Source organism: Geosmithia morbida, assembly GCF_012550715.1.
Source record: "Geosmithia morbida isolate 1262 chromosome Unknown scaffold_6, whole genome shotgun sequence".
Lineage (NCBI taxonomy): Eukaryota > Fungi > Ascomycota > Sordariomycetes > Hypocreales > Bionectriaceae > Geosmithia > Geosmithia morbida.
This window is the reverse complement of record NW_023336193.1, coordinates 1,280,493-1,305,468: the sequence shown is the minus strand read 5'-3', so window position 1 is coordinate 1,305,468 and position 24,976 is coordinate 1,280,493. Positions and strand designations below refer to the sequence as shown.

General features: G+C 48.9%; 6 protein-coding genes across 6 annotated transcripts; 2 read left to right on the top strand and 4 right to left on the bottom strand.

Moving 5' to 3' along the window:
• Positions 1-5,368: 5,368 nt before the first annotated feature.
• GMORB2_6860 (Nucleotide-sugar transporter) lies at positions 5,369-6,739 on the bottom strand (the record flags this gene model as incomplete). The annotated part of the gene is made up of 3 exons (XM_035468826.1): positions 5,369-5,636; positions 5,744-6,588; positions 6,656-6,739. 3 exons carry the CDS (start codon positions 6,737-6,739, stop codon positions 5,369-5,371), a joined length of 1,197 nt encoding a protein of 398 aa, XP_035321960.1.
• Positions 6,740-7,619: 880 nt separating this feature from the next.
• Positions 7,620-9,444, bottom strand: GMORB2_6859 (FAD-binding domain; the record flags this gene model as incomplete). The annotated part of the gene is made up of 2 exons (XM_035468825.1): positions 7,620-8,681; positions 8,737-9,444. The coding sequence occupies 2 exons, from the start codon at positions 9,442-9,444 to the stop codon at positions 7,620-7,622; spliced, it is 1,770 nt and encodes a 589-aa protein (XP_035321959.1).
• Positions 9,445-12,242: 2,798 nt separating this feature from the next.
• GMORB2_6858 (uncharacterized protein) lies at positions 12,243-13,165 on the bottom strand (the record flags this gene model as incomplete). The annotated part of the gene is made up of 2 exons (XM_035468824.1): positions 12,243-12,431; positions 12,602-13,165. 2 exons carry the CDS (start codon positions 13,163-13,165, stop codon positions 12,243-12,245), a joined length of 753 nt encoding a protein of 250 aa, XP_035321958.1.
• Positions 13,166-14,237: 1,072 nt separating this feature from the next.
• On the top strand, positions 14,238-18,202 carry GMORB2_6857 (protein TIF31; the record flags this gene model as incomplete). Its single annotated transcript, XM_035468823.1, has 4 exons — positions 14,238-14,274; positions 14,358-14,417; positions 14,484-14,542; positions 14,606-18,202. The coding sequence occupies 4 exons, from the start codon at positions 14,238-14,240 to the stop codon at positions 18,200-18,202; spliced, it is 3,753 nt and encodes a 1,250-aa protein (XP_035321957.1).
• A 719-nt stretch (positions 18,203-18,921) lies between these two features.
• GMORB2_6856 (uncharacterized protein) lies at positions 18,922-21,322 on the bottom strand (the record flags this gene model as incomplete). The annotated part of the gene is made up of 4 exons (XM_035468822.1): positions 18,922-19,000; positions 19,061-20,055; positions 20,148-21,116; positions 21,209-21,322. The coding sequence occupies 4 exons, from the start codon at positions 21,320-21,322 to the stop codon at positions 18,922-18,924; spliced, it is 2,157 nt and encodes a 718-aa protein (XP_035321956.1).
• A 1,165-nt stretch (positions 21,323-22,487) lies between these two features.
• On the top strand, positions 22,488-24,665 carry GMORB2_6855 (poly(A) polymerase; the record flags this gene model as incomplete). The annotated part of the gene is made up of 4 exons (XM_035468821.1): positions 22,488-22,633; positions 22,716-24,130; positions 24,211-24,331; positions 24,410-24,665. 4 exons carry the CDS (start codon positions 22,488-22,490, stop codon positions 24,663-24,665), a joined length of 1,938 nt encoding a protein of 645 aa, XP_035321955.1.
• Between the last annotated feature and the right edge of the window lie 311 nt (positions 24,666-24,976).

Sequence of the window (24,976 nt, the reverse complement as noted above, 5' to 3'; positions counted from 1 at the left end):
ATTATTTTATCTTAACCTATCTCTAGGTTCTTATTCCTTTAAGGGTATAGGGGTCGGTAGTCTAGAAAATCTTACTAATCTTATATAATACTCGGCTTTCCGTCGTGCTTTTATTATTATAGATATAATGTTTATAGAGTTCGTTTACTCGTTATAAGATCTAGTTACCTATTCTTCTTTTACTAGCCTTAACTAATAGTTCGATTTTATCTATTAGGTTATTAATATCCTATTCGAACTATTTAGCCTTACTTATTCCTATCGAGTTAGAAATAGAATAGTTAGTAAATTCTTTAAATATAGACTATTCTTAAGGTTCGTCCTTAATAGTTACTTTATTTAAGGTAGCGTTTTTATATTAAATAGGTCGTCTTTCTATTATAATAAGGGATCGCCTCCCTCTTAGCTTTTATATATACTATCTACTTCTATCTTTATCGCTTATATAGATCTTATAGCTATTATTATAGTATACTATCTATAAGAGGAGTTTATATCTTTTAGTAATAGTATTATCGCTACTTCGTGCTTAGTTAGTAAGGGTATTAAGGTATTTCCCTTCCTATATAGGTTTCTATTCCCTTTTCTTCTATTAACACTCTTAGGCGTAGTATCCCTTTCTACTATAGTTATAATAAGTCTCCTTTAACTTATCTTATATTATATCTAGTTCTATAGGTCTAGTATAGGTTATTCTACTTTAAGAGGTACTCACGTAGCGTTATAGTCTCCCTTAATTAGCGTAGTTATTATAGTAGTTTCTTTAATTAATATAGACTAGTCCTTAATTACGATTCTTATTCTAGCGTTCCTTCTATTATTTATACTAATAAGTATCGATCCTAATAGCTATAGCGATATATTTAGAGAGGCTATTAAGAGTATTCTCTTTATAGAGTTTATCTTTAATTTCCTCTTTAAGTCCTTAATAAAAGATACTTATAAGGGGTTCGTTATCTTATTTAGTCTTAAGAGCGATCTACTAAAAGATAGCGGCGTAGTTAGCGGTAAATCCTTACTACTTAAGAGACTATATCTTCTATATAGCGTCCTTAGTAATGTCTATATTACTAAAAGCGTCCTTAAAAGCTTCTTTAAATCCCTTAAAGGTAGCGAAGATAGTTTTAGTTTTATTATCTTAATTATCGCTAGTCTTCTTAAGGAAATCTTATAGAATTAGTTTAAACTATAAGAGTGCTAGTCCTTCTAGGCAAGTTCCTATATATAGGACTTTATTATAGGCTAACCTAAGTTTATTAAGAAAGAACTTATAGTAGGTCTTAAGTTATATAATAAATCCTTAGAGTTCTCCTCTAGTACCGTTAAAAGGTTTAGGGCTCCTAAGCTTAAGGGTTTTACCTAGATCCCTCTAGATATTATTATTATTATTCCTAATATTAGAGGACGTAGGTATAGTAGAAGATATAGTGTTAGGTATTGCTTAGTATTTAATATAGTAATAGTCTAAATAAGAGCTATTAATATATAACGGTTAGGTTTAACTCTAAGCTATAGGGTAGGTAGAGATAAGTTATCGTTTTATATAACGAGATAGTTAGGATGTCGTACTAAGCAATAAGGTTATATAGTTCGATTTTCTAATTCTATAGTAGCTAATATCGGTTAACTATCGCTAGGGAAATATAGTTACCTATCGCACCACTATCTAATAGTACTCGTATGCGATATCCCTAGATCTAGACTTCTAATACTATCTTTAGGTCTCTAATTGCCTAGTCGGCGCCTAGGGTCTTTAGGTATTCCTAGTCATACTATAGCCCTATTATAGATAACGTTTATCGTTTTCCTAGATACTATTATAGTTTTCGTTATCGGTTTATATAGTAATGTTAGTACTTTCTTACTTTATTTATATTATTCGCTAGTCGAATTCTTTCTCTTCCTTATAGTACTAGCACCCTTAGTAGTTATCTATATAGATTTCTTCGCATTGTCTAATAAGATTATTATTATTTCGTAGGTATATATCTTTATTATAGTAGAGTTATAGCCTATTCTACTTACTTCTTCTATTACCTAGGAGGGTATAGGGGTTCGTTTATTAGAAGGCTTAGATAAGTTATTCTTAGATAATATAGTCTTGTAGTCTATCCTTCTCGATATAGTATTTATAAATCGAGTTTATTCGTCGATTAATCTATCTATTTCGAACGTAAGTAGGTGCTCTATCGTTATTAATAACTCCTAGTCCCTCTATTAGGGAGTTTTTAACTTCTTAAATGCGGTTTAGTAGGCATCGATCCCTTATATATTATTATTTTATCTTAACCTATCTCTAGGTTCTTATTCCTTTAAGGGTATAGGGGTCGGTAGTCTAGAAAATCTTACTAATCTTATATAATACTCGGCTTTCCGTCGTGCTTTTATTATTATAGATATAATGTTTATAGAGTTCGTTTACTCGTTATAAGATCTAGTTACCTATTCTTCTTTTACTAGCCTTAACTAATAGTTCGATTTTATCTATTAGGTTATTAATATCCTATTCGAACTATTTAGCCTTACTTATTCCTATCGAGTTAGAAATAGAATAGTTAGTAAATTCTTTAAATATAGACTATTCTTAAGGTTCGTCCTTAATAGTTACTTTATTTAAGGTAGCGTTTTTATATTAAATAGGTCGTCTTTCTATTATAATAAGGGATCGCCTCCCTCTTAGCTTTTATATATACTATCTACTTCTATCTTTATCGCTTATATAGATCTTATAGCTATTATTATAGTATACTATCTATAAGAGGAGTTTATATCTTTTAGTAATAGTATTATCGCTACTTCGTGCTTAGTTAGTAAGGGTATTAAGGTGTTTCCCTTCCTATATAGGTTTCTATTCCCTTTTCTTCTATTAACACTCTCGGGCGTAGTATCCCTTTCTACTATAGTTATAATAAGTCTCCTTTAACTTATCTTATATTATATCTAGTTCTATAGGTCTAGTATAGGTTATTCCGCTTTAAGAGGTACTCGCGTAGCGTCGTAGTCTCCCTTAGTTAGCTTAGTTATTATAGCGGTTTCCTTAATTAATATAGACTAGTCCCTAATTGCGATTCTTATTTTATCTTTCCTTTCGTCATTTATACTAACGAGTATCGATCCTAATAGCTATAGCGATATACTTAGAGAGGCTATTAGGAGTATTTTCCTTATAGAGTTCGTCCTTAACTTCTTCCTTAAGTCCTTAATAAAAGATACTTATAAGGGGTTCGTTATCCTACTTAGTCTTAAGAGCGATCTATCGAAAAATAGCGGCGTAGTCGGCGGTAGATCCTCGTTATTTAAGAGACTATATCTTCTATATAGCGTCCCTAGTAACGTCTATATTGCCGAAAGCGTCCTTAAGAGCTTCCTTAAATCCCTTAAAGGTAGCGAAGATAGTCTTAATTTTATTATCTCGACTATCGCTAGCCTTCTTAAGGAAGTCTCGTAGAATTAGTTTAAACTATAAGAGTGCTAGTCCTTCTAGGCAAGTTCTTATATATAGGACCTTATTATAGGCAAACCTAAGTTTATTAGGAAAGAACCTATAATAGGTTTTAAGTTGCGTAATAAATCCCTAGAGTTCTCCTTTAGTACCGTTAAAAGGTCTAGGGCTCTTAAGCTTAAGGGTTTCGCCTAGATCCTTTTAGGTATTATTATTATTATTTCTAACATTAGAGGACGTAGGTATAGCGGAAGATATAGTGTTAGATATTACTTAGTGTTTAATATAGTAACGGTCTAAATAAGAGCTATTAATATATAACGGTTAGTACGACTCTATACTATAGGGTAGTTAGAGAAGTGTCGGTTTTATATTAGCGAGGCCGTTAGGGCGTCTAACTAAGCAATAAGGCAGTTATAGTCGTAGGTGCTAATTATAGAAGGAACTAGAGTTCTAAAAGAAGCGTTAACTATTATATTAATAGCTAGGTAAAGAGTGACTAGGCTATAGAAATAAGGTTAACTATATACTAGGCGATCGCTAAGGGGATGTAATAATCGTAGGGAGCGATCATTACGATCGCTAGGTAATTAAGGTAATCGCTTTTATTATATATAAGTAGGGAATGCGGTGATGAGTAAGGAAATTATAGGGTACACGTGAAGGTCGCATAACGGGCCGTAATAGTAACACGTCTCGAGGAGACGAACTTTTCGATTTCTAGCGTCTATAGACGATTTTTAAGAACGTTTAGCAATACGGCTAGATATAGTAAAATAGAAGGATAAAGGAAGGAACTTATAGAATAACTAATAGGTAGGATAGGAACGCTTATATATAATCTTAAGATAAGATCCTAGGGAGAGGGGTATCGTATTACAGCCCGTTATACGACCTTTACGTACACCCTATATTTTCTTTTCCTTACTTATTACCGTTACACCTACCTATATACGATTATATAGTTCTAAGCAACGATTATTACGATCGCTCCTAGGATCGTAGCGATTACTAGAACGATTACTATAATCGCCTCACGAATCCTAGCGATCGCCTAGTATATAGTTAACCTTATTTCTATAGCCTAGTTACTCTTTACCTAGCTATTGATATAATAGTTAATACTTCTTTTAGAACCCTAGTTCCTTCTATAATTAGTACCTATAACTATAACTGCCTTATTGCTTAGTTAGACGCCCTAACGGCCTCGCTAATATAAAAACCGACACTTCTCTAACTACCCTATAGCACAGAGTCGTACCAACCGTCATAACTAAAAGATAGACTAGAAACGTTATAGGATGCCCGGTTTAGACGAATACACTATATAACGCGAGGAATCTAACTTAGGACTTTTAAGTATTGCCTTAAGGAGACGAACTTTTCGAGTTTTAGCGTCTATAGACGATTTTTAAGAACGTTTAGCAATATAGCTAGATATAGTAAAGGAAGGGATAAAGGAAGAAACTTATAGAATAACTAATAAATAGGATAAGAACGCTTATATATAATCTTAAGATAAGATCCTTAGAAGAGGGGCATCGTATTACGGCCCGTTAATGCGACCTCTACGTGTACCCCACATTTTTCTTACTTATTATCCCTACGGCCACTTATACACAACACCGCGATCGTATATTTCCAAGCAACGATTATCATAATCGCCTTAAGAACCTCGGCGATCACCTAGTATATAGTTAACCTCATTTCTATAGCCTAGTCACTCTTTACCTAGCTATTAATAATATAGTTAACGCTTCTATTAGAACCCTAGTTCCTTCCACAATTAGCACCTACGACTGTGACTGCCTTATTGCTCAGTACGACATCCTAACTATCTCGTTACATAAAACGACAACTCATATCTGTCTACCCTATAGCTCAGAGTTGAACCCAACCGTCACAATATAGCGGAAAAATATGATACTACTGGTGCTCAATCGGTTCCTCAGGTAGTAGCCCTTCCACCTCCTCATCGGTGTGTAGGCATTTGAAGGGTGGCTGTACAATGCCGTTGAAGAGGAAGGTTGAATAGACTAGGAGGCCAAAGCCGACAATCTGAAGCCACTTGAACGATTCCCAGCCCAGGCTAAGGGACACCATCCAGATGAAGAGGGTCCTGCAAGTATCAATGGTGGACCTCGCGGTGGCACTGACACTTCTCGTGACGGCCAGTCCAAAGTAGTTAAAGCCGCTTTAGATATGTTAGCAGCATTCTCTTATTGGAAAAAAAGGGAAGAAACGGAGCAATAATGCCCCTCTAAATAGTATGCAGGGAGACCAAAGAAAAGCAATGCTTACCCAATGCTAATCATGATGAGAATGCTTGTAAGACCGATTGCCTTGTTGGATGTCATCTGCCTCCAGCCCTCAGTCATATCAAAGTAGCCGTTCTTCCCAGACTCAGTGCGGCCGACGGTCAAGTGCATGACAATCATGATAAAGACGGTGATAAGGAAGCCAAAGAGACCTTCCCAACCGACAACCTGGATGGGCTGGATGGGTGAGTTCTCAAGGAGCCACTCCTCTAGGACGAACTGTGTGGCCGTGAAGATCTGGGCACCCGCAATGAGCAGGACGCCGATGATGGCGGCAGAAACCTCGGTCAAAGCCTCCCCATCGCCGTCTCCGCCAGCTGCGGCGGCAGATGCCTTCTCGTCGGGCCAGATGGCGCCGGCGAGACCCACGACGGCAACACCAGCGACGACGCCCAAGAGAGCCAGCCACTGGAACAGCTTGAGGTGGCGGCGAAGGAAGATGACGCTGAATAGGCCGACGAACAAAACTAGAGCACCCCGAGTCATCTGATAGATGGAGGCCGCCACCAGGAGCAGGCCGACATTCATGAGTGTGGTGGCCAAGATGTCACAAATGGCCGGCAGGGCTAGCATGAAGACCCGGAGGCCTCTTAGCGAGTCCGCCCTTGTCGGCTGCTGCTCCTCGCCATCGTTGGCCCCGACAGCCTCGTACCCTTGTGCAGACGGCGACGACTTGGCCACAAACTGCCTGTGGAGGGCCATCAGGCCTATTACCAGCCAGCTGCCCATCTCTCCTACGAACATCTGCGCTGTCTGCAGCGTCGGCTGCTCAAAGAACCTGTGCTTTGTTACATCGGGATCGTCGCAATTGCGGACACATTGCTTGTCCTACAGGTCCCCGCACCTGTCAGTACTGCCCGCCTTGCTGAGATAGGTCTCCTAGAGCTGTCTTTACCTGGTACTTGGTCAAGAGGGTGTTGCAGACGCCCGTCAGGAGCATCATGCCCACGAGCAAGGGCACCGTATTCCTTGATGCCATGATGGCTCGCTTGCTTTCGTTCGATGAAACGATGGGGGTAGTGGGACGACGACGGCCAGAAAAGGTCGGTATGTATGGGATGGAATGGCGTGCCGAATAAGCTTGTTGTCGTCACCAACAAGAGGTTTCATAAAACAAGTATATGATTTTTTTATAGTCTTCTTTACCTCCCTCCAAGTCTTCTTTGTGTGTATGCGTGTGTGGGAAACCTCTGACAGTCAATGAAGGAACAAAAGTTTGGGTGGTGTTTCGGGGCTGCACCGAATTGGTTGTCAATAGATACTTTAGCTTTGAGTCATGCGACCTAAGAGTATGATAAGGTGACGTTAGTGGAACTCCAGGTTACGTAGGTACCCTGATGGATGGCGACTGATAACCCGATAAGTGCATATGGGGAGTTACCCAGCCTAACCCCGTGTTTAGTGCGGCTCCACACCTGCGTGCGTCTCTGCCAGACCACCAAGTCGACGTACTCTGTACCGTCGTTACCAGGGATGCTTCTTCGAGGTCGAGAGTCTGGTCTAAGCCCTGGCTTGAGTGTTTTACATGTCAGTTCAAGACTGCAGTTAGACACATATAGTTTGACTTCTTTCCTTTGGTTCTATTTTTATTATATTTTAAAACGGTGTAAATTGCATGTCACGCTGACCCTTTATTCATGTTGGAAACCTGCGAAGTCAAGCTCAGTTCATTCATTGAGACTCGTTGATATGCGCAAAACGAGAGACATGGCTCAAAATAAGTATAAACTCAAAGAAGTAGTATGTAATGACAGTTGTAGCCCAAACCTCCAGTGCGGACTCATCTGGCCTCGACACCTAGTAGAAGAAGTGAAAGATGTAAAAAGTGAGAACAAAAGTTATAGCGTAAATGAACGAATTTACCACGAGAACGCCTCCTCAATGAAATCCACAGAGGTGCGGCTTTGTCGTTGCCTGACGACCCTCCGCACCTCATCACTCAGCGCACCGGGTCCACAGACGGAAACGGCCATAGCACCAACCTGCTGCTCCTGCTCCATAGACAGAAGCGTGCTGATGTTGGGCCTTCCGGGGAACATCTGAACCGTTGATGAGGGGCTGTGAATCTCCTTGCTGGAACGGGGCTGGCTCACGAAGAGCATGATGCGGAGAACGTCCCTGCGTCTGTCCATGCTGAGAATCTCAGTCATCCACGGGCGGATCCACTCAAGGTGCTCAGGACTCTGAATAGTCCACACCAAGAGAAGCCTGCGCGTGGCGACAGTTCCATCGGCAAAACCAGCGACGAGCTCCTTGACGTAGGGGACCTGGTGGGTGACACCGACACCGCCGGCGAAGAGAACAACGGTTCCGTACGAATCAAGAGGGTGCTTGGCGCCGTACGGGCCCTCGACCCAGCACTTGGTCTCGAGCTTTCCGGTGGATGTTGCGGCGGCCTTCTTGTAAAGGGCGTTGGTGAATCCGGTCCTGCCTCGGATGACGAAGGAAACCTGCATCTTCTGCATGGCTCGTCTCTCTTGGATGGTGCTGGCGAGCTTGTCGGAAGCCAGGTCATCAGTCCCATCGGCCCAGGCGACAGAGAAGGGGTGCGACTGCCAGAGGCTGATACTGGGCATGTAAAGGTAGGCGTGTTGACCGGCTTGGAAACGCCAGGGGCGAGCGAGGGTGATGCTGACACGGACCGAGTCACCTGGGAGGGCCTCAACAATTGTCCTCGTTCCAGAGTTTCCAAAGTTGTTGTAGGCGAGACGGAAGAGACGGGCGGCCCTGTCTCCAGCCCAGAGAGCAACAACACCGTAGATGTACTTTAGCTGGGGCAGCTGTACCATCTCCAAGTGGTACCAAACACCGATGATGGCCACGATGGCACCGACTATGTGGAGAACTTTGAAAACCTCGTAGTAGGCATGACGGATCGGGCTCCAAGCTTGAATGCTGAGAAAGACCATGGCCACGACTCCCTAGTAAAATAGTATTAGCTTGTTTTGACACAGATGTATACAAAGAGGCACCTACAACAAAGCCCCAGAGGAGGAACATGCTCTGGAAGATGGCAGCAAAGGCGGCGTCCCATCCTGTTCCAGCAAGGAAGGCAAGAACGTGAGTGAGAGCCTCAAGAACGACGATGCGGCCGAACAGGCGGTGGAGCAGGTTATAAGTGTCAAAGGAGATGCCTAAGAGGGGGATAAGTGGATTGTTCCTCCCGGCAAAAAGAACAAGAGGCACCATGTTGACGACGGCCAGAACGCCGGTGCGGTTCCTCAGAATGTCGGCAACATCTCCGAACTGGGCGCTGAAGTCGATGTGGATGACACAAAACGTGACATTGGTGGCGAGGTAGGCGAGGGTGAATAGCAACTGAAAGCGAGTGGGCAGGGTGCCGACGTTGATGGCTGAGCTGAGCTGAAATTCGCGGTTGTGTCTCTTCTTCCAGATTGAGGCGTACAGAACGTGCTGCTTCAAGGCGGCAAGCTTCGGTGAAGGGCGGGCAAAGTAGCGTTGGTATTCATTGTTCATGCAGACGATGGCTCGGGTCCATTTGGTGGCGACATCAAAGATCTTCCAGGTGATGACAGCCACGGCAACGGAGCCCAGGCAAATGTAGAGGTAGTTGGAAAGCCTTTCGTTCTCGAGAGCGGCGAACTGTGCAGCAGCAGCGGCAGCGGCATCATCACCACCTCCTTCACGGGCCACGACCTTGACCGCAGAAATGCCAGCATCCATAGCGGCGGGTCTTAAACAGAAAGAACGGACTGTTTGCAGTAGAATATCGTTGACAGGGGTGTTAAAAAATCGTTCACCCAAAGAATGGAAATAAAACACTGGGGGAAAAAAAGGCCGTGTCAATGACAAAGAGACGACGACAAGAAAGAAAAGGCGTCCGGCGCGGTATGAGACGAAATGACGAAAAAAAGGGAGAAGATGGGTAGGGGAAGAAAAAAAACAAAGAGAAGAAGAGGAATGATCCAAAAGAAAAAAGAAAAAGAATCCGCCAGCGGAAGTAATTGTGGCTGCGAGACACAAGGAATGTATAAATGGTGAGGGAGGAGAAGGGAGGCAGGGAGAGGAAAGGAAGATCTCATAAGTGTTTCGGTGCTACTCGTACAGTGAGTGACGCACGGAGACCCTCCTACCGGCCCAAGTTTCCGACCTGAGCATTTCGCATCCCCGTTCTTCTCCACTCTAACAGGACTTGCTTGACATATTAAAAACACCAAATTAATAGTTATTAATACTGAGTTACGGATACATGGTATGGATCGTTGTAAACCTGATCGATCAATATCATATTATCATGTCGTATTACTGGAGTGCCCTGGGCCTCCCTAATATCAGTGATACTAGTATTCTAGAGTTGTGCTGGGAGTACAAGAGCAATTCAAAATGCTTTTGTCTAATGTCTACTCGTACGTATCACTATGAGTACAGTACTACTACTATTCTTAGTACAGAGGTAGAAGAAGTAGTAGTGCTCCTAGTACTAACACGCACGAGAACTCCGTACGAGATTCGTACGACAAACGACTACGTATGTGTGTCGTACAAATCACCATGCGCCCCCCTTGAAATGTTTTGCGTCACAGGCTATTGTTAGCCTTGTATGGTCGATTACAGAAGCAAAAACAGCCACTGGCTGGAGTAGAAGGTCAAGACCGGGACTCGCTCATGATTACTACGGAGCCAGAGGACATTGTTTCTCGCTCAAAGCTTTGAAACAGGTCATTGCGGTCTCCGACAGGTTGGTTGTGGCGACCAATGAGGGTGCAACAAAGAGCAATCAACAAAGGGCTTTCCAGTCACAGCCGCCTACAAGGGGAGGGCCCGTGTTGCGGAGTATGAGCACGAAAATTCATCTAATCATGTTGTAAAAGCAATGAGCAAGAAAAATAAATAAAAAAACACGCAAGAATGAGTTTCATGGAGAAGTGACGGCGTATTTGCGAAACGGCCCACGCAAATAGCCCATACCCATGTCTGCTTGATGACTTCTAGCTAATCGTAGCCACACATCGGCATGATTCTTGTCCTTCGATTGCCGTGCAATGTAATAGGCTCATTAAACTTAATAGTCCTCGTAAGTTGTAACACTTAGCTACAAACGTCGTTATTCGTACGCTGTAATCCTGTAACATACCTGTACTTAGTATTGGGTACTAGTATCCCTGGCAATCAACAGACGGCGTCGTCCAATATTCGTACGTGTAGATCTGGCCCCAGCAGCACCGGCCCCAGCATCAGCCCCAACAGGGGCATTCCCAGTGATAGCAGCACTGCAGCTGCTAACACGCAGCTTCCGTTTGGTTGTCAATCGTTCCACGCTAATGCTGTGGTGGCCACTCCCCTGTTCCTTCTCCCCCTGCTCATGACCCTCTCTCTGCTGCACGCTTTGTTCGCCTCGTTGTACACTGGCCAGCAGCAAAATCTCCGTTCTCATCCTCACCGCGTCCTTCCTTTTCTGAGCACCACCGTCATCATTGTCACCACTATCCTTTTTCACCCCCATATTCGGGTTGCATTTTCGTCTTTCTGAGTGTGGATCAGCAGACAAACAAGAGGAAATCTTGGTTGTACGAACGCTGCTTGTGTTGCTCGTATGTGTACTAGCAGCATAACAGTGGTGGATCGGTACCCGTAACGGCGGTCGCTTCCATCTGCCAGCGTTGCCTTCTCTACATGTAGGCTCCCCCTCCTCGCAGTCGTCATCATCGTAGTCGTCGTCATCTAGCACCTCCGTGTTGGGTGGTCGGCAATGTGGCTGAGACGTCTTGGCTTTTGATGGAGCAGATGAACCCGCAGCCCACATCTGAAACGGCACCCCTCTTTTGGCATCGTCGGGGCTACGCATCACCCATTCACTGATGCCGTCCTCCCACCTCCAACCAGAAAACATTGTGTGTGTTCGTCCTGGGGTAGTGGTCAGCCCGGTGGGATGGATCTGCCGTTCAGCAAAAGCAAGATCTCGTAGGTCGCGCGTCTTTTGTGCGAGGAGGAATGCGCCTTCCGTGGCTAGCCCGTCCAGGAACCAGCGGGGCAGTGAGAGGTCCTTCTGCAGCTCGCTGTGCACCTGAACGAGGCAATCGTAGCTCGGCCGTCCCTTTGCTTGACTTCGTCCTTGGGCGACCGAGCACACTAACTGCAGCATCTGGCGATAGGGGCCTTGAGTGGTGTTGTTTTCAAAACCGTCCATGTGAGAGATCAACCTTGCAAGCCGTACGCTGTCCGCATCATTCTGTGCTGAGGCTATGCCGGTTTGTTTCTGGGCGATGAATCGGGCAAGCAATAGAACAAGCAAGCCGCCACGACCATGTATCGTTTGCTGTTGTATGGGACTCACCGCTCTAATGCAGCTATCAATACTATGAAGCAGCAATCTCTGCGGGTTTGTGCGCGTATTACTATCCCCTCTTGGCGCCGCGCGTTCGATCACATTTGAAGCCGCGGTAGCCAGTCCTGCAGCAAGTCGAATCAATGCTTGCTGCTTTTCGCTCGTTCGCGTATCCGAACAATTAATACCCTGGCCATCATTGGCAAGCATTTCCGTCGTCGTTCTCAAAAGCTCCACAGCGACGGGGCCACACGTTCTTTCCTGACTGATGCTCTCGACGGCCGAAGTCAGGACTGCAGAATAGGCCCTCGAACATATCCAAGTAGCGGGAAGGTGTTTTTCTCTGAGATATCCTGACACGCAGCCAAACACAGCCCCCCGATTTCTAGTCTCATCATTGTGCATCGTGTTGGTAAGCAGCACACCCAATGGTTCGAGCTGCCTGCTCTCAGAAAAGGAGCTCTGGGTGCTGCGCGGTGGTGGAAATGGGCCCGGCATGGCCAGGGCAAGGCAGGCTGCTTCAGCGGTCCCTTCAAAGCAGATGCAGAGACGAACGAGTAGTCCAACGAATGAGGCGTCGAACAGGCCCTCGGCGACAGCCTTTTTCAGAAGCGACATCCCGTGCGCCCGTACCGTCTGCTTGAGAGGACGCCATCCCAAGCCGGCGGCCCCAAACTCTTCCAGCTGCCCGTATATCTCTAGAGATACACTTATGGTCCCATTCAGGGAGCTTGTTACTTTGTCTTGGGACGTCTCCCGATCCCACCTTTCGATGTCGTCGACACATGCGGGAATCTTGCGCAAGCACATGCCCAGCAGTGACTTCTTGTGCGCCTCGTTCTCTTTGACCTCTGTCGATAACAAGAGCTCGCAGAGCCAGCTAAATATCCCCGTATAAATGCGGTATCTGCCTTCGGGGCTGCCATTTCGGAAGGTCTGTAGTTCGTCGTTGAGATCTCGTGGTACTCGTTTCGTATAGCTCATTTCGGGGGTAGCGTCGATGCTCCCCTTAATTTGTCCTTGAATAGTGTGGAATTTTCGACAAACCGGCGTAGGAAAGCTATTTTGGTATGCAAATGGAAATTTATGGCTGGCCTTGATTGCCCCCAGTCGACGCATGGACCGAGGCGGCGTGGTGGCAGACTGGGAAGGCTCTTGCTTGGCTGTAGATGTGGATTTCGGTTTCCTCCTGGTGCTATATGTATACCGAGTCCTCTTTTGTTCGGATTCCTCCTCCTGCAGCATCGTCCTCTTGGATGGGCGACGTCTGACAACCGCTGACCCTTGATGGTGATCTATATGGGCCACTAGCTTTCGCAGAGCTACAACTCGAGATTCCAATTGCCGTAGCAGCCGGTGGCATCGGGAGGCAGTCCATGGCTGCGAGTCTATGGGACCATTGCTACACGGCCTATGCGTTCTCGTTGTTGTCGTAGTCATGTGGGCTCGCGTCGGTCGCGTGTCCCATCGACGAGTCGATTCCGGTGTTTTGGCAACCCGCGTAGGAGACATGGATGCTAAGGAGACGATGCCATCTCTAGAGGGATAAAGAAGACGAAGCTCGAGGACAAATTATTGATAAAAGTTAATGTGAATATGGGATAATGAACAATCGAATGCAAAGAAAAATGCATGATTGGAATATTAATAGGGTGTGATGTTGTGACTGTGTGAGACGGCGACATAAATCGTCGTTCGTGGTGGTTGGTCACTAGCTGGTCAGCAACTCAGGGTCATTAGCCTAGTATTAATTTACGTAGGGGTGTTTACTTTCTTCCCTTTTAGAATTAGGGCCAATGCTTTGATCTGGAATCGGCCGGGCTCGGGGCACACTGAGGGGCAAGGGGGTTAAAAGGTACTTGATAAAAACCTCTATCCGCATAGAAGAATCAGTTAAATAATAGGTCACTTTAATGTTGCGGTTGTATGCCGGAGCATCGGGATGAGGACTTCCCGCACGCCTACCGACAATTCGTCCATTCAATTTTTCTTTCCCACGGCAAACATACGTTCATCTTAGCCGGCCTCGAGGAAGACCGATCTTTTCTTTAGTTCTCCTTCTTGCATTGTCCTCGGCATTTCCTTTGTGCCGTTTCTTCATGACGGGGCTTTTGCTATAATTGTGTCCCCCTGGGTATTTTTTCTTCTATAGACTTTTTGTTCCATTCCCCCTCCTCCCCAGCTTGTCAATATGGCGGTGGAATCTGAAAAGCCTACCTCAGCTCCTGGTACGAAGAACCCTCTGACCTCACCAATAACTGTAGCTTTCCTAACAATGAACGCATGTGCTGACTGTGCTACCATACTGCAGTTAACGGAGATGTTCAGGAGCATGAGAACGCCGCTCCCGATCTTGATGCGGCTGCTGAAGGTTAGAAGAGAACACGTTGAGCTATACAAGGGGGGTATATGTCGTGCTAATTCACTTTCTCAACAGCTCTCCTAAGCATCACCATTGTTCTCCCCGCGCCGAACACGGAGAAGATACAGATCACAGTACGTCTGACCATTCACTCTTTCGTAGGCTAGCTTAATGCTGAACCCCCCTCTTCTCTCCAGGTCTCTTCTCAGGAGCAGGTCCATGAAGTCCGCCAGACCATTATCGACCTCCCGGCCGCCTTCCGATATACTTGCTTCCACCTCGAACACAAGGGTCAGAAAATCAATGACTTCATCCCCATTGCTGATATTCCTGACCTTGCTCCCGAGCCCGAGTTCCATGTGGTCCAGGATCCCTACACAGAGAAGGAGGCTCGTATTCACCTGGTTCGCATCAGGGAGCTCATTGGCGCTGCTGGTGACCGTACCGACACGGCTCAGGGTGCCTTGGCTGGAATCTCGCTCTTCGAGTCCGTCACCAAGACTGCCCAGGCCGAGACGGCTGCCGAGGAGTCCCAAAACTTTGACTTCGCTGCGGCACCGCCCCTCACAACCCTCATCCCCAATGAGCCGGAGCCTGCTCCTAAGACGGTGAAATCCATTGCCGTCTCGTCATGGAACCCTCCTCCCGTCCACCTGAGACAGAGGGGACACCTGCTCTACCTTGTTGTCACTACCAATGAGGGTGAGCAGTACCAGATCACATCCCATGTGTCGGGCTTCTTCGTCAACAAGTCATCCAACGCCAAGTTTGACCCCTTCCCCAAGCTCCCGCCCAAGGCCTTTGCCTCGCACTCCCTCCTTGAGCTCCTGGGTCTCATGTCGCCTTCCTTTGACAAGTCCTTTGCCGACCTCCAGGAGTACAACAACTTGCGTGATCCCCTGGCCACCTTCCAGATCACCAACTCTATCCCCTCTTCGCCCTGGGCCGTCCCCTCCCCCAGCTCCGTCTTCTGCACTCATCTCCCGGACCCTACTCGTCCCCAGGAGACTTATCTTCTCTCAGGTGCCGATAACACGGACAATCTGAGGGACTGGAACGAGGAGTTCCAGTCTGCTAAGGAGCTTCCCAAGGAGACTGTGCAGGATCGAGTCTTCCGTGAGCGCCTGATCTCCAAACTCTTTGCCGACTACAACGATGCTGCCACCCGTGGAGCCGTCATGGTCGCTCGTGGCGAGATTTCGCCTCTGAACCCGACAGAATGCCGTGACGCCCAGATTTTTGTGTACAACAACATCTTCTTCTCGTTTGGTGCCGACGGTGTCGGTACCTTCACCTCCGAGGGCGGGGACGAGGCTGCCAGGGTTGCTACAGGAAAGGATGTTTCCGGAGTCAGGCTGGTCAATCAACTCGACATCGACGGCCTCTTCACCCCGGCCACACTGGTTGCTGACTACTCGGGCAAGCGCATTGTCGCCCAGAGTATTGTCCCTGGTATTTTCAAGCAGCGTGAGCCTGGTGAGAACCAGATTGACTACGGTGCAGTTGACGGCAAAGATGTTGTGGCCGCCGATGAGCGCTTCACTTCCGTCTTTTCCGAGCTCTCCAAGGCTCTCAAGGTCAAGAAGCACGGTGTCTGGGACAAGGACGGAAAGCGCTTTGACCTCGAGTCGAGTGTGGAGACCAAGGGTCTCATGGGCACTGACGGTCGCAAGTACGCTCTTGACCTCTACCGTGTCACACCCCTTGATGTCTTGTGGCTCGAGGAAACCAAGGAAGCGTCTGGCTTTGGCGAATATCCTCACCGCATGACGGTGCTGCGCCCCGAGCTCATTGATGCCTTCTGCCGGTACAAGATGAAGGAGTACGTTGACAACGAACTCGCTCGTATTGCTAAGAAAGAGGAGGATTCCGACTCTTCCGACTCGGACTCGGACACAGAATCTGATGACTCTTCTGACGATTCGGAGTCAGAGTCGGACAACGAGGAAGAGAAAAAGAAGAAGAAGGAGATGAAGAAGGCGGCTAAGCCCAAAGCCCAACCTGACCTCTCCAAATTTGAGTTCTCTCTCAACCCTGATGCTTTCAGTGGCCAGACCCCCCAGACCAAGGAGGAGAAGGCTGAGTGGGAGAAGGACGAGGCCGATGTACGCGCAGCTGGCCAGCATCTCCGCGAACGCATGATTCCCGACCTCCTGCGCGAGCTGACGGAGTCTGATATTAGCTTCCCAATGGATGGTCAATCTCTGAGCCGCCTCCTCCACAAGCGTGGTATCAACATCAGGTACCTCGGCAAGATCACATCGCTCTGCACCGACCGCCGCCTGCAGTGCATGCGTGCCATCTGTGTTCAGGACATGATTGCCCGTTCCTTCAAGCACATTGCCTCCCAGTACCTGGGCAACCTTCCCACGCCTGCTACGTCGGCGGCCATCGCTCACCTCCTCAACTGTCTACTTGGCTCCCAGGTCAACGCCAAGCCTGTCGCCGAGGTTGACGCCCCTCTGAAGGCCCTGTACCCCGACTCTGACTGGTCCTTCGCGGGCGTCACCCCCGAGAGCCTCCGTGCCGAGCTCCAGGAGCAGGTCCTCAAGCGCTTCCGCTACAAGCTTGAGCCTGGCTGGTTCCTGTACGAGCGCCCCACTCAGCTTCTCCGTGAGGTTTCCCTAAGGCTGGGTATCCAAATCCAAGCCAAGGAGTACGTTTTCTCAGCCACTGATGCTCCTATTGCTCCCACTGCTGCTACTACGGAGCCCAAGACCAACGGCGACAGCAAGAACAAGAAGAAAAGCAAGAAGACCCGCGACGGATCCCCTGCATCCGCAGCTCCTACATCCCCACCGACGACCTTCACTGCCGACGACATAGTGGCCGTTGTACCCATTGTCAAGCACTCGTGCCCGCGCAGCTCTCTTGCCGAGGAGGCCCTCGAGGCTGGACGTCTATCGCTCATGCAAAACCAGAAGAAGCTCGGCCAGGAGCTCCTCCTCGAGTCACTCTCTCTTCACGAGCAAATCTACGGCATCTTGCACCCTGAGGTTGCGCGCGTCTACAACACTTTGTCCATGTTGTATTACAATCTGGATGACAAGGAGGCGGCTGTCGAGCTGGCCAGGAAGGCCATTGTTGTTGCCGAGCGCACTGTCGGTATTGACTCGGCCGAGACTCTGCTCAACTATCTTAACCTGAGTCTCTTCCTGCACCAGTCTGGAGACAGCAGGAACGCCCTGGTCTACTCCAAGCACGCCCTGAAGCTTTGGAAGATCATCTACGGACCTGACCACCCCGACTCCATAACGACCCTGAACAACGCTGCAGTCATGCTGCAACACGTCAAAGCCTACCACGAGTCAAGGCTCTGGTTCGAGGAGTCCCTGCGCGTCTGTGAGACCGTCTTCGGCAAGCAGTCGGTCAACTCGGCGACTCTCCAGTTCCAGCTGGCTCAGGCCCTCGCTTTGGACCAAGACTCCAAGGCTGCCGTCAACCGCATGAGGGAGTCGTACAACTCCTTCCTCGCTGAGCTTGGCCCTGAGGACAAAAACACCAAAGAGGCCGAGACCTGGTTGGAGCAGCTGACTCAGAACGCCGTCTCCATTGCCAAGCACGCAAAGGACGCCCAGGCCAGGCGCATTCGCTCCGGCATCCGCTTCCCGGCTACGCCCGCCGCCGCGCCCGCCGCGCCCGCCACCCGCATGACCTCTGCTCCGCAGATGGACTCGCGCAGCATTGACGAGCTCATCAAGTTCATCGAGGGCAGCGACCAGCAGTCCAAGTCGGCCAAGAAGCGCCCTGCTGTCCAGGGCAACCCTAAGCGCAGGGGCCGTGCTGCCAAATAACAAGCTAACTCAGCCCAAGAAGCTGGACAAGGGAGCTAGTTCTCCCAACGCTCTGATTTCACATCTTGTATTATTATCCAATTTGCGGAGAAATAAAGTCAAAAGGAAAAAAGGGAAAAACTGAGGTGGGTTGGACGGTCGGGGCGGGGCGGATAAAAAAAGCATGTTTACATTTCTTATGACGATTATACAGCATAGGGAGGGGGAGAGGCGCAATTGTCATATCTAGACGGCAGTGTTGCCGGATCATGCCAAATAGAAAAAAAAAAGAAGAGAAGCCTCACTCAAAACCTCAGTCCCATGTGTAGTTCGAGATGTACCAGATAATTTCTTCGCATGTCTGCTTGCCTACGGAACTAAAGCAATATGATATCCCAGGTGTACATGTATAAGTAATATGCCTTCGGGACGCGCGAGAGGCCTAAGAGATAGCCTAAGCCCATCCGTGTTGGCGAACCAAAGCACAAGGCTAAACCTAAGATGAAAGCAAACCCCCAGAGCCTATCCCGTCTACTATGTGATTTTGTGTTACCCCCATACTCCTATCCTATCATGATTCGTCTCACGCATTGCGCCATCACCTGATACCCAGTCCAGTATACAAATATCTCGTCTGACGGACCCGATCGACATACAAGTAGTCGGTCGGTGTCATTGTGTCACCAAGGACAAAAAAGCAATAAAACAATAAACCAAGAAAGCAAGAGCACTTATCTCTCTCAATGCGACCCAAAGGCATTCGCCACGGAAATGCCCTTGCCGGCAGGTTCGTGGTAAGCCCCGATACTCTGGAAACCCCTGCAGTTGCGTATTTATTAGTTGTGCCACTTCCTGAAAAGTGGGAGAGAAGGAACATACTTGGCAAGGTCGAATCCCTGATCATCATCATCCTCGTCGTCTTCTGGTGGCGGTGGAGGAGGTTGGTGATGCTGTCGTGGCCGCGGCTGCGGCTGCGGCTGAGATGGCTTGTCGCCCTCTAGCTCATTGTCCTCCTTGTCACTCTGTCCGCCATCCGCTGTCGCTGTCTCCTCTCTGACGTTGACGTCGCCATCATCATCGTTTTCGTGGCGCTCCCTCTTAGGAGTTGCGTCGTCGTCATCGTCTTGGGTTCCGCGTGTAGGGCTGCTGGGGAGGGACTTGTTGCCGCGGCCGCTGCCGGGGACGGGACTGCTGCTCTCAACAGGCATGGGGGCGGAGGGCTTAAAGGGACTAGTGCCAAGTTCGCCTCCACCGGGCGGTCGCAAGGGAGTGCTGCCAATGTCGAAGAACCGCCAGAAGGGGGCGGGCGAACTGGTGGGCATGTGCTGGCTTGGACGCTGGGCAGTGCTTGGGGGAGCGAGACGCGGATTGACGCGCGGGGGTGCGGGCGTGATGAATGAGCCGCCCTCATCCTGTAGATATGATGACGTCAGGGTTGGGGATTGCGGGTTGAAGCTCGAGAAGGAAGGATCAGCCGCATCCGACTTCTTGGCGCGGGGGAGCGGGCTCCCGTCGGCCGTCAGGACGGCGTTGGCTCGGCTTGAGTGTCGCAGAGGTCCATCGGGGGTAGACTGCGACATGGGAAGAGAGGACCGGGGTGGCGGCGAAAGGATGGAGCTGCGGCGCTTCCGGCTCGACGGCGACCCCCGCGATGCCATGTCCCTGGGACCCTGGGTGATGTAGTTGAGCTTGTTGGGCGACGAGGGCGCTGAGGAGCCGCGGTGCCCACCGCGACCTATGCGCCAGGCGTTATTGATGAGCTCCTCGCGTACTTCGGCTACAATCTGCCACTTGGCACCTTTGCCTGGCTCATAGGTGGACCTGGGGACCTTCTCGAAGTTCTTGTTGAGAGAAAGATTGTGTCGAATCGAGTTCTATCCAGGGTGTCAGTAGCTAGAAGGGTACACATGTGCTTGATGTTGATTCATGCAAGCACGCATTTATTGGGTGTATATGTGTATCTTACCTGCCAACCTGAAGGCGTCTGGTGGCGGTAGTAAGCGTAATTGTCGGTGATGTAGGTGTATATGCCGTTGAGCGTGAGCTTGCCGTCAGGAACACTAGTGATAGCCTGGGTAATCATCTGGGCATAGCTGTATTGAGGCTTGATGTGTTTGTTCTCGTCCTTGCTCAGGTCGGCACCGTTGGCACCCACCATGACGGGCCCGGGTGTGCTAAAGGCAGGCGAAGCCATTGAGTCGAGCCCGTTACGGCTCTGTGTTGAAGGCGGCGGCGGTGGCGTTCCCGGTCGTTTGAGGTCGTCTGACGGCGAGCGCGTGTGCGCATGTTGGCGAAGCGGACGACGGGACACCGGCGTCGTTGCCGCATTTAGGCCACACCTCTCGAGGAAGGTAGAGTTGATATGAAGCGGACTGAGCTCGGATGGCAGGACAAACATCATCTCGACACCACCAACCTCCAGGACCTCACCGCTTGAAAGTTGGTGAGATTCGCTGGGCTTCAGAGCCCTGTTGTCAACTCGCACTCCATTGCGGCCCTTAACGGTGAGAAGCCATCTCTCGTTCTTGGAGTCGTACGATATCATGGCATGTTCGCGAGACACGGTCTTGCTAGGCCCTAGATCAATGTGAACGCTCTCCTCGCCGAACTCTTCATCGCCCACATCTTCACTGAGAGCCCTGTCTCCGTCTCGGCGCCTCTCGGGACGCTTACCGCCGGCCACAGTATCGGGGGCTGCCCCCTCGGGTGCCCTTCCGATGTTGATAGCTAGCTTAGTGATGTAAAAAGTCCAGTCCTGGGCGGCGACTTTGGCAAATGCTTGCACGCCGTCACCATTGGCTTCGTGAATCGAGTTGGCATGGTCCCTACTCGCTTGTACCGGGTGGCTCTTGAGATGCTGCGTGACCTGCGTGACGAGGGCATCGTCACCACCGTTGGCGGGAAGTTCTGTATCAGGCAGTTCGTGCTCCGACAGCTGCAGCTTATGTTAGCAAAGTTCACTAGCTCACATTTAATGGCGTTCCATATGGCAGCAGCTGGATGCTATCGGCGTGATATTATGCGCACCTTTCTGCGACGCTTTGCTGGGCGCGTGGGCGTCGTCTCCTCTTCCGTTGGAGGTGCCGTGGCATCCGACGTTTCCCGACGCCTGCGCTGGGATCGCTTCGACGAAGGCGGCATTATGTATTGACTGTGGGAGTAGGCTGTTCCGTCTCTCGAATGAGATTCCTGTCTGTGTGTAGGAGGGACGGCGAGCTGTACTGCCACTAGCCAGGCCGTGATATATTGCTGCAAACTTGTGCGGACGTCGAAGGGCTTCGTGCGAAGGGTTATATTCTGAGGCGACAGAGTTTCAATCGTAGGGAAGGCTGATGACGCATCAATAAGGGGGGGGAATATTGATCTGGATACCCCCTAATGATGCCTGTAGTGGTACGATGATGAGCGCCGGGCTCTGTTTGGAATTGAAGTTGCAAGGGATCTCAACCCATCTTCGTTGATGTAAGAGTACGACGTAAGGCTCCTGGAGTTTGCGTTTTTGGTGCGCGGACCGCGTTCGCGTTGAGTGTCCCAAGCGAAAATCTAATATGAACAGGGCCTAGCCGTATGCGGATTGGTGCATAAGAAAAAGCACACGTGTGTTTTCCATTATTGGGCTAGCGTCGGTATCTTATTGATTTTGACTACGGCTCAAGGGTGTCGCTACGCGTTTTCAGGTGAAGTCTGTCTATGCGCATATATGTACGTGTACCATGGAATTATATTACTTCTACTGTGCTTCGTACATTACTCCGCACTCATACGTTAACATAGCTTTTAGTCAATACTAGAAACGTCACAATGAGGAAACTCTGTCAGCATATATATCGTACGCAAAACCAGGAATTGTACGAGTGATAATGTTTCTCCTTTGTCGTGTGAAACCCTTTTTCTTGCGTGGCTGGTCGGCCGCCATAGCGAATGATGACAAAAAAGATTCCACCATTTTCGCACAAGCGTAATAATAGTTATACACCACACCCCTACCATTTTTGATTGTCACAAGCCTCTGCGCATTGCTCGTAGTTCCCTGGGCTTAAACCACTGAAGTCTACCAGCAACAGAAAAGTTACTTTCTACATCATCAAACAATATCTTCGCCTCATCATTCACGCTTCCCGAAGCACTTTAGTGCAGCGCCATTCTCTCCACGGCCCAGGGCGGTCCATTAGCTTGGCCGGGAGTGGTCTGCATCCCCTCGCAAAGACCATCGTCTGATGGTCTCCGAGTCGCCCTTTCTTATTTTTGCTGCTGTCGACGCTGGCTTTCGTTCTCGTAATCGCGATCCCAAACGACGACTACGGCAATGGAACCCACTCAGCAAGTGTACGGCGTCACGCCGCCCATGAATGTCAACCTTCCGACCGATGCCGAGAGGCGGGTGACCGACGATCTCCTGGAGGAGTTGAAGCGGCAGAACACGTTTGAGAGCCCGGCTGATACAGCCAAGAGGTAGGCATCATCTACTCTCCCCAAGACAGGAATTAGAATTGCGCGTGCTTATTGGTCTCTGACGTGTCTTCTCCCTTTGTAGAGAAACGGTTCTCGAGTCTCTCAAGCGAATCTGCAATGAATTTGTCAAACACGTCGCCCGCGTACGCGAACCGAAGAACGAAGTTCTCATCCGCAACGCCATCGGCAAAGTCTTTACCTACGGCAGTTACCGTCTAGGCGTCTACGGACCCGGGTCTGATATCGATACCCTGATCGTCGCTCCTAAATACGTGTCAAGGGATGACTACTTCGAGCACTTCCCCAGGATGCTTGTTGAGATGGCACCCAAGGACTCCATCACCGGCCTTACCGTCGTGACTGATGCCTTTGTCCCCATCATCAAGTTCGAGTACTCGGGTATTAGCATCGATTTGATTTTCTCCCGGATCATTCAGAAGCAACTGCCTGAAGATTTGACCTTGAAGGATTCCTCTCTGCTGCGTGGTCTGGATGAGGCCGAACTCCGATCCCTAAACGGCACCCGTGTTACAGACGAGATCCTCGATCTGGTCCCTGAACGAAGCACTTTCAGGCAGGCCCTGAGGGCTATCAAGCTCTGGGCGCAACGTCGTGCGATATACGCAAACATCATGGGTTTCCCGGGAGGTGTGGCCTGGGCCATGCTTGTTGCTCGCGTCTGTCAGCTTTACCCCAAGGCTGCTGCCTCTGTTGTGGTGAATAAATTTTTCCTCATCATCAGTCAATGGAAATGGCCCCACCCCGTTCTGCTGAAGCCCATAGAGTCTGGCTCTTTGCCAGTTCGCGTATGGAACCCCAAGGTCTACAAGGGTGACATGTATCATCTCATGCCCGTCATCACGCCGGCCTACCCTTCCATGTGTGCCACCTTCAACATCACTCGCTCGTCCATGACCATTATCCAACGTGAGTTGCGGCGCGGGTTTGAGATATCCGAAAAGGTAATGACTGGGAAGCGACCTTGGTGCGATCTGTTTGTCAAGCACACATTCTTCACCTTGGGATACAAATACTACATCAGTGTCATATCTAGCAGCAAGACCTCTGAGGCCCACAAGATTTGGTCTGGCTACGTCGAATCGAAGGTCCGCATGCTTGTTCAGAAGCTTGAGCAGCACAATAGCATCGCCATGGCCCATGCCTTCAATAAGGGTTATGAGCGTCGTCACAGGTGTACCACGTGTGAAGAGGTTCAGCAAATACAGGAGGGAAGCATGAAATATTTGGTAGGGCCTGATACGCCACCCCTTTCCAATGGAGTCGATGCGAGCAACGACACTGGGTCCGTCAGAATGGAAGAAGTGTCAGATATCAAGCAAGAAGAAAAAGAGAATGCAGTACCTGGTCCCGACGATGCCGGGAAACCCACCGTCGATAAAGATGGCGTGACGAATGGACTGGATTCCACTCCTGCACCACCCCAACCCTTCGAGATCTATACTACGACACATTACATTGGCCTGGAACTTGCAAGTGGTACGTTCGGTCGTCCAGAAAATCGGAGAGTTAGGTGTGATGGCACATGGAACGTTGAAAGCTGACTTGCACTCTTGTAGACGCTAAATCGCTCGATCTCTCCAAGGAGGTAGATGAGTTTAAAGCACTCTGCACCTCATGGCAGAAGTACCAGGATGAGCTCCAGGATGTGGCGACGATTGGAGTGCAACACTGTCGAAAGTACGTTTTCTGCTCGCGTTGACCCATCATGCCCCTCTTGGTTTAATGGCTGGTTACTTATAATATAATTTTCTTTAGCTTCAACCTCCCGGATGATGTGTTCGACGCCGGCGAGAAGAAACCCCAGAAGAAGTGGAGCGCGAAGAATGGCAAGAAGCGAGAGGCTTCCGAGGTAATGCAACCGAGACGACCTCGACCATTGGCTCCCCACTCGAGCTCTGCGAGTCGCGATTCGACCTTTCCGGGGAGACAGGAACTGATGATTGTGCAGGACAACAACTCGAAACAGCCGCCTGCCAAGCGCCAACAGCCCTCCGCTGCTGTTGCGGGTTGATTACTCTTCCCGACGCTGTGAGGGAGAAAAAAGAGGATGAGGATAAACCCCAAACCCACACCACGATGTTCTTTGCCATTCATAAAAAAGATGGAGAATGGAAATACAAGAACAAAAAGAAATGAAGTCCCTTGCCGGCAGTAAGATACGGCAGTCTGGACTTTGCCTCACAGTCAAGAGGCACCAACGATTTTCGAGAGAAGTCATTTCACAGTTTTTTTTTTGTACAACACCCTGACTAACGAGCAGAACCAAGCCCCCCCTCCTTACCCTTGATAATATCCCCCTCCACCCTTTCCTACCTGAGCTCT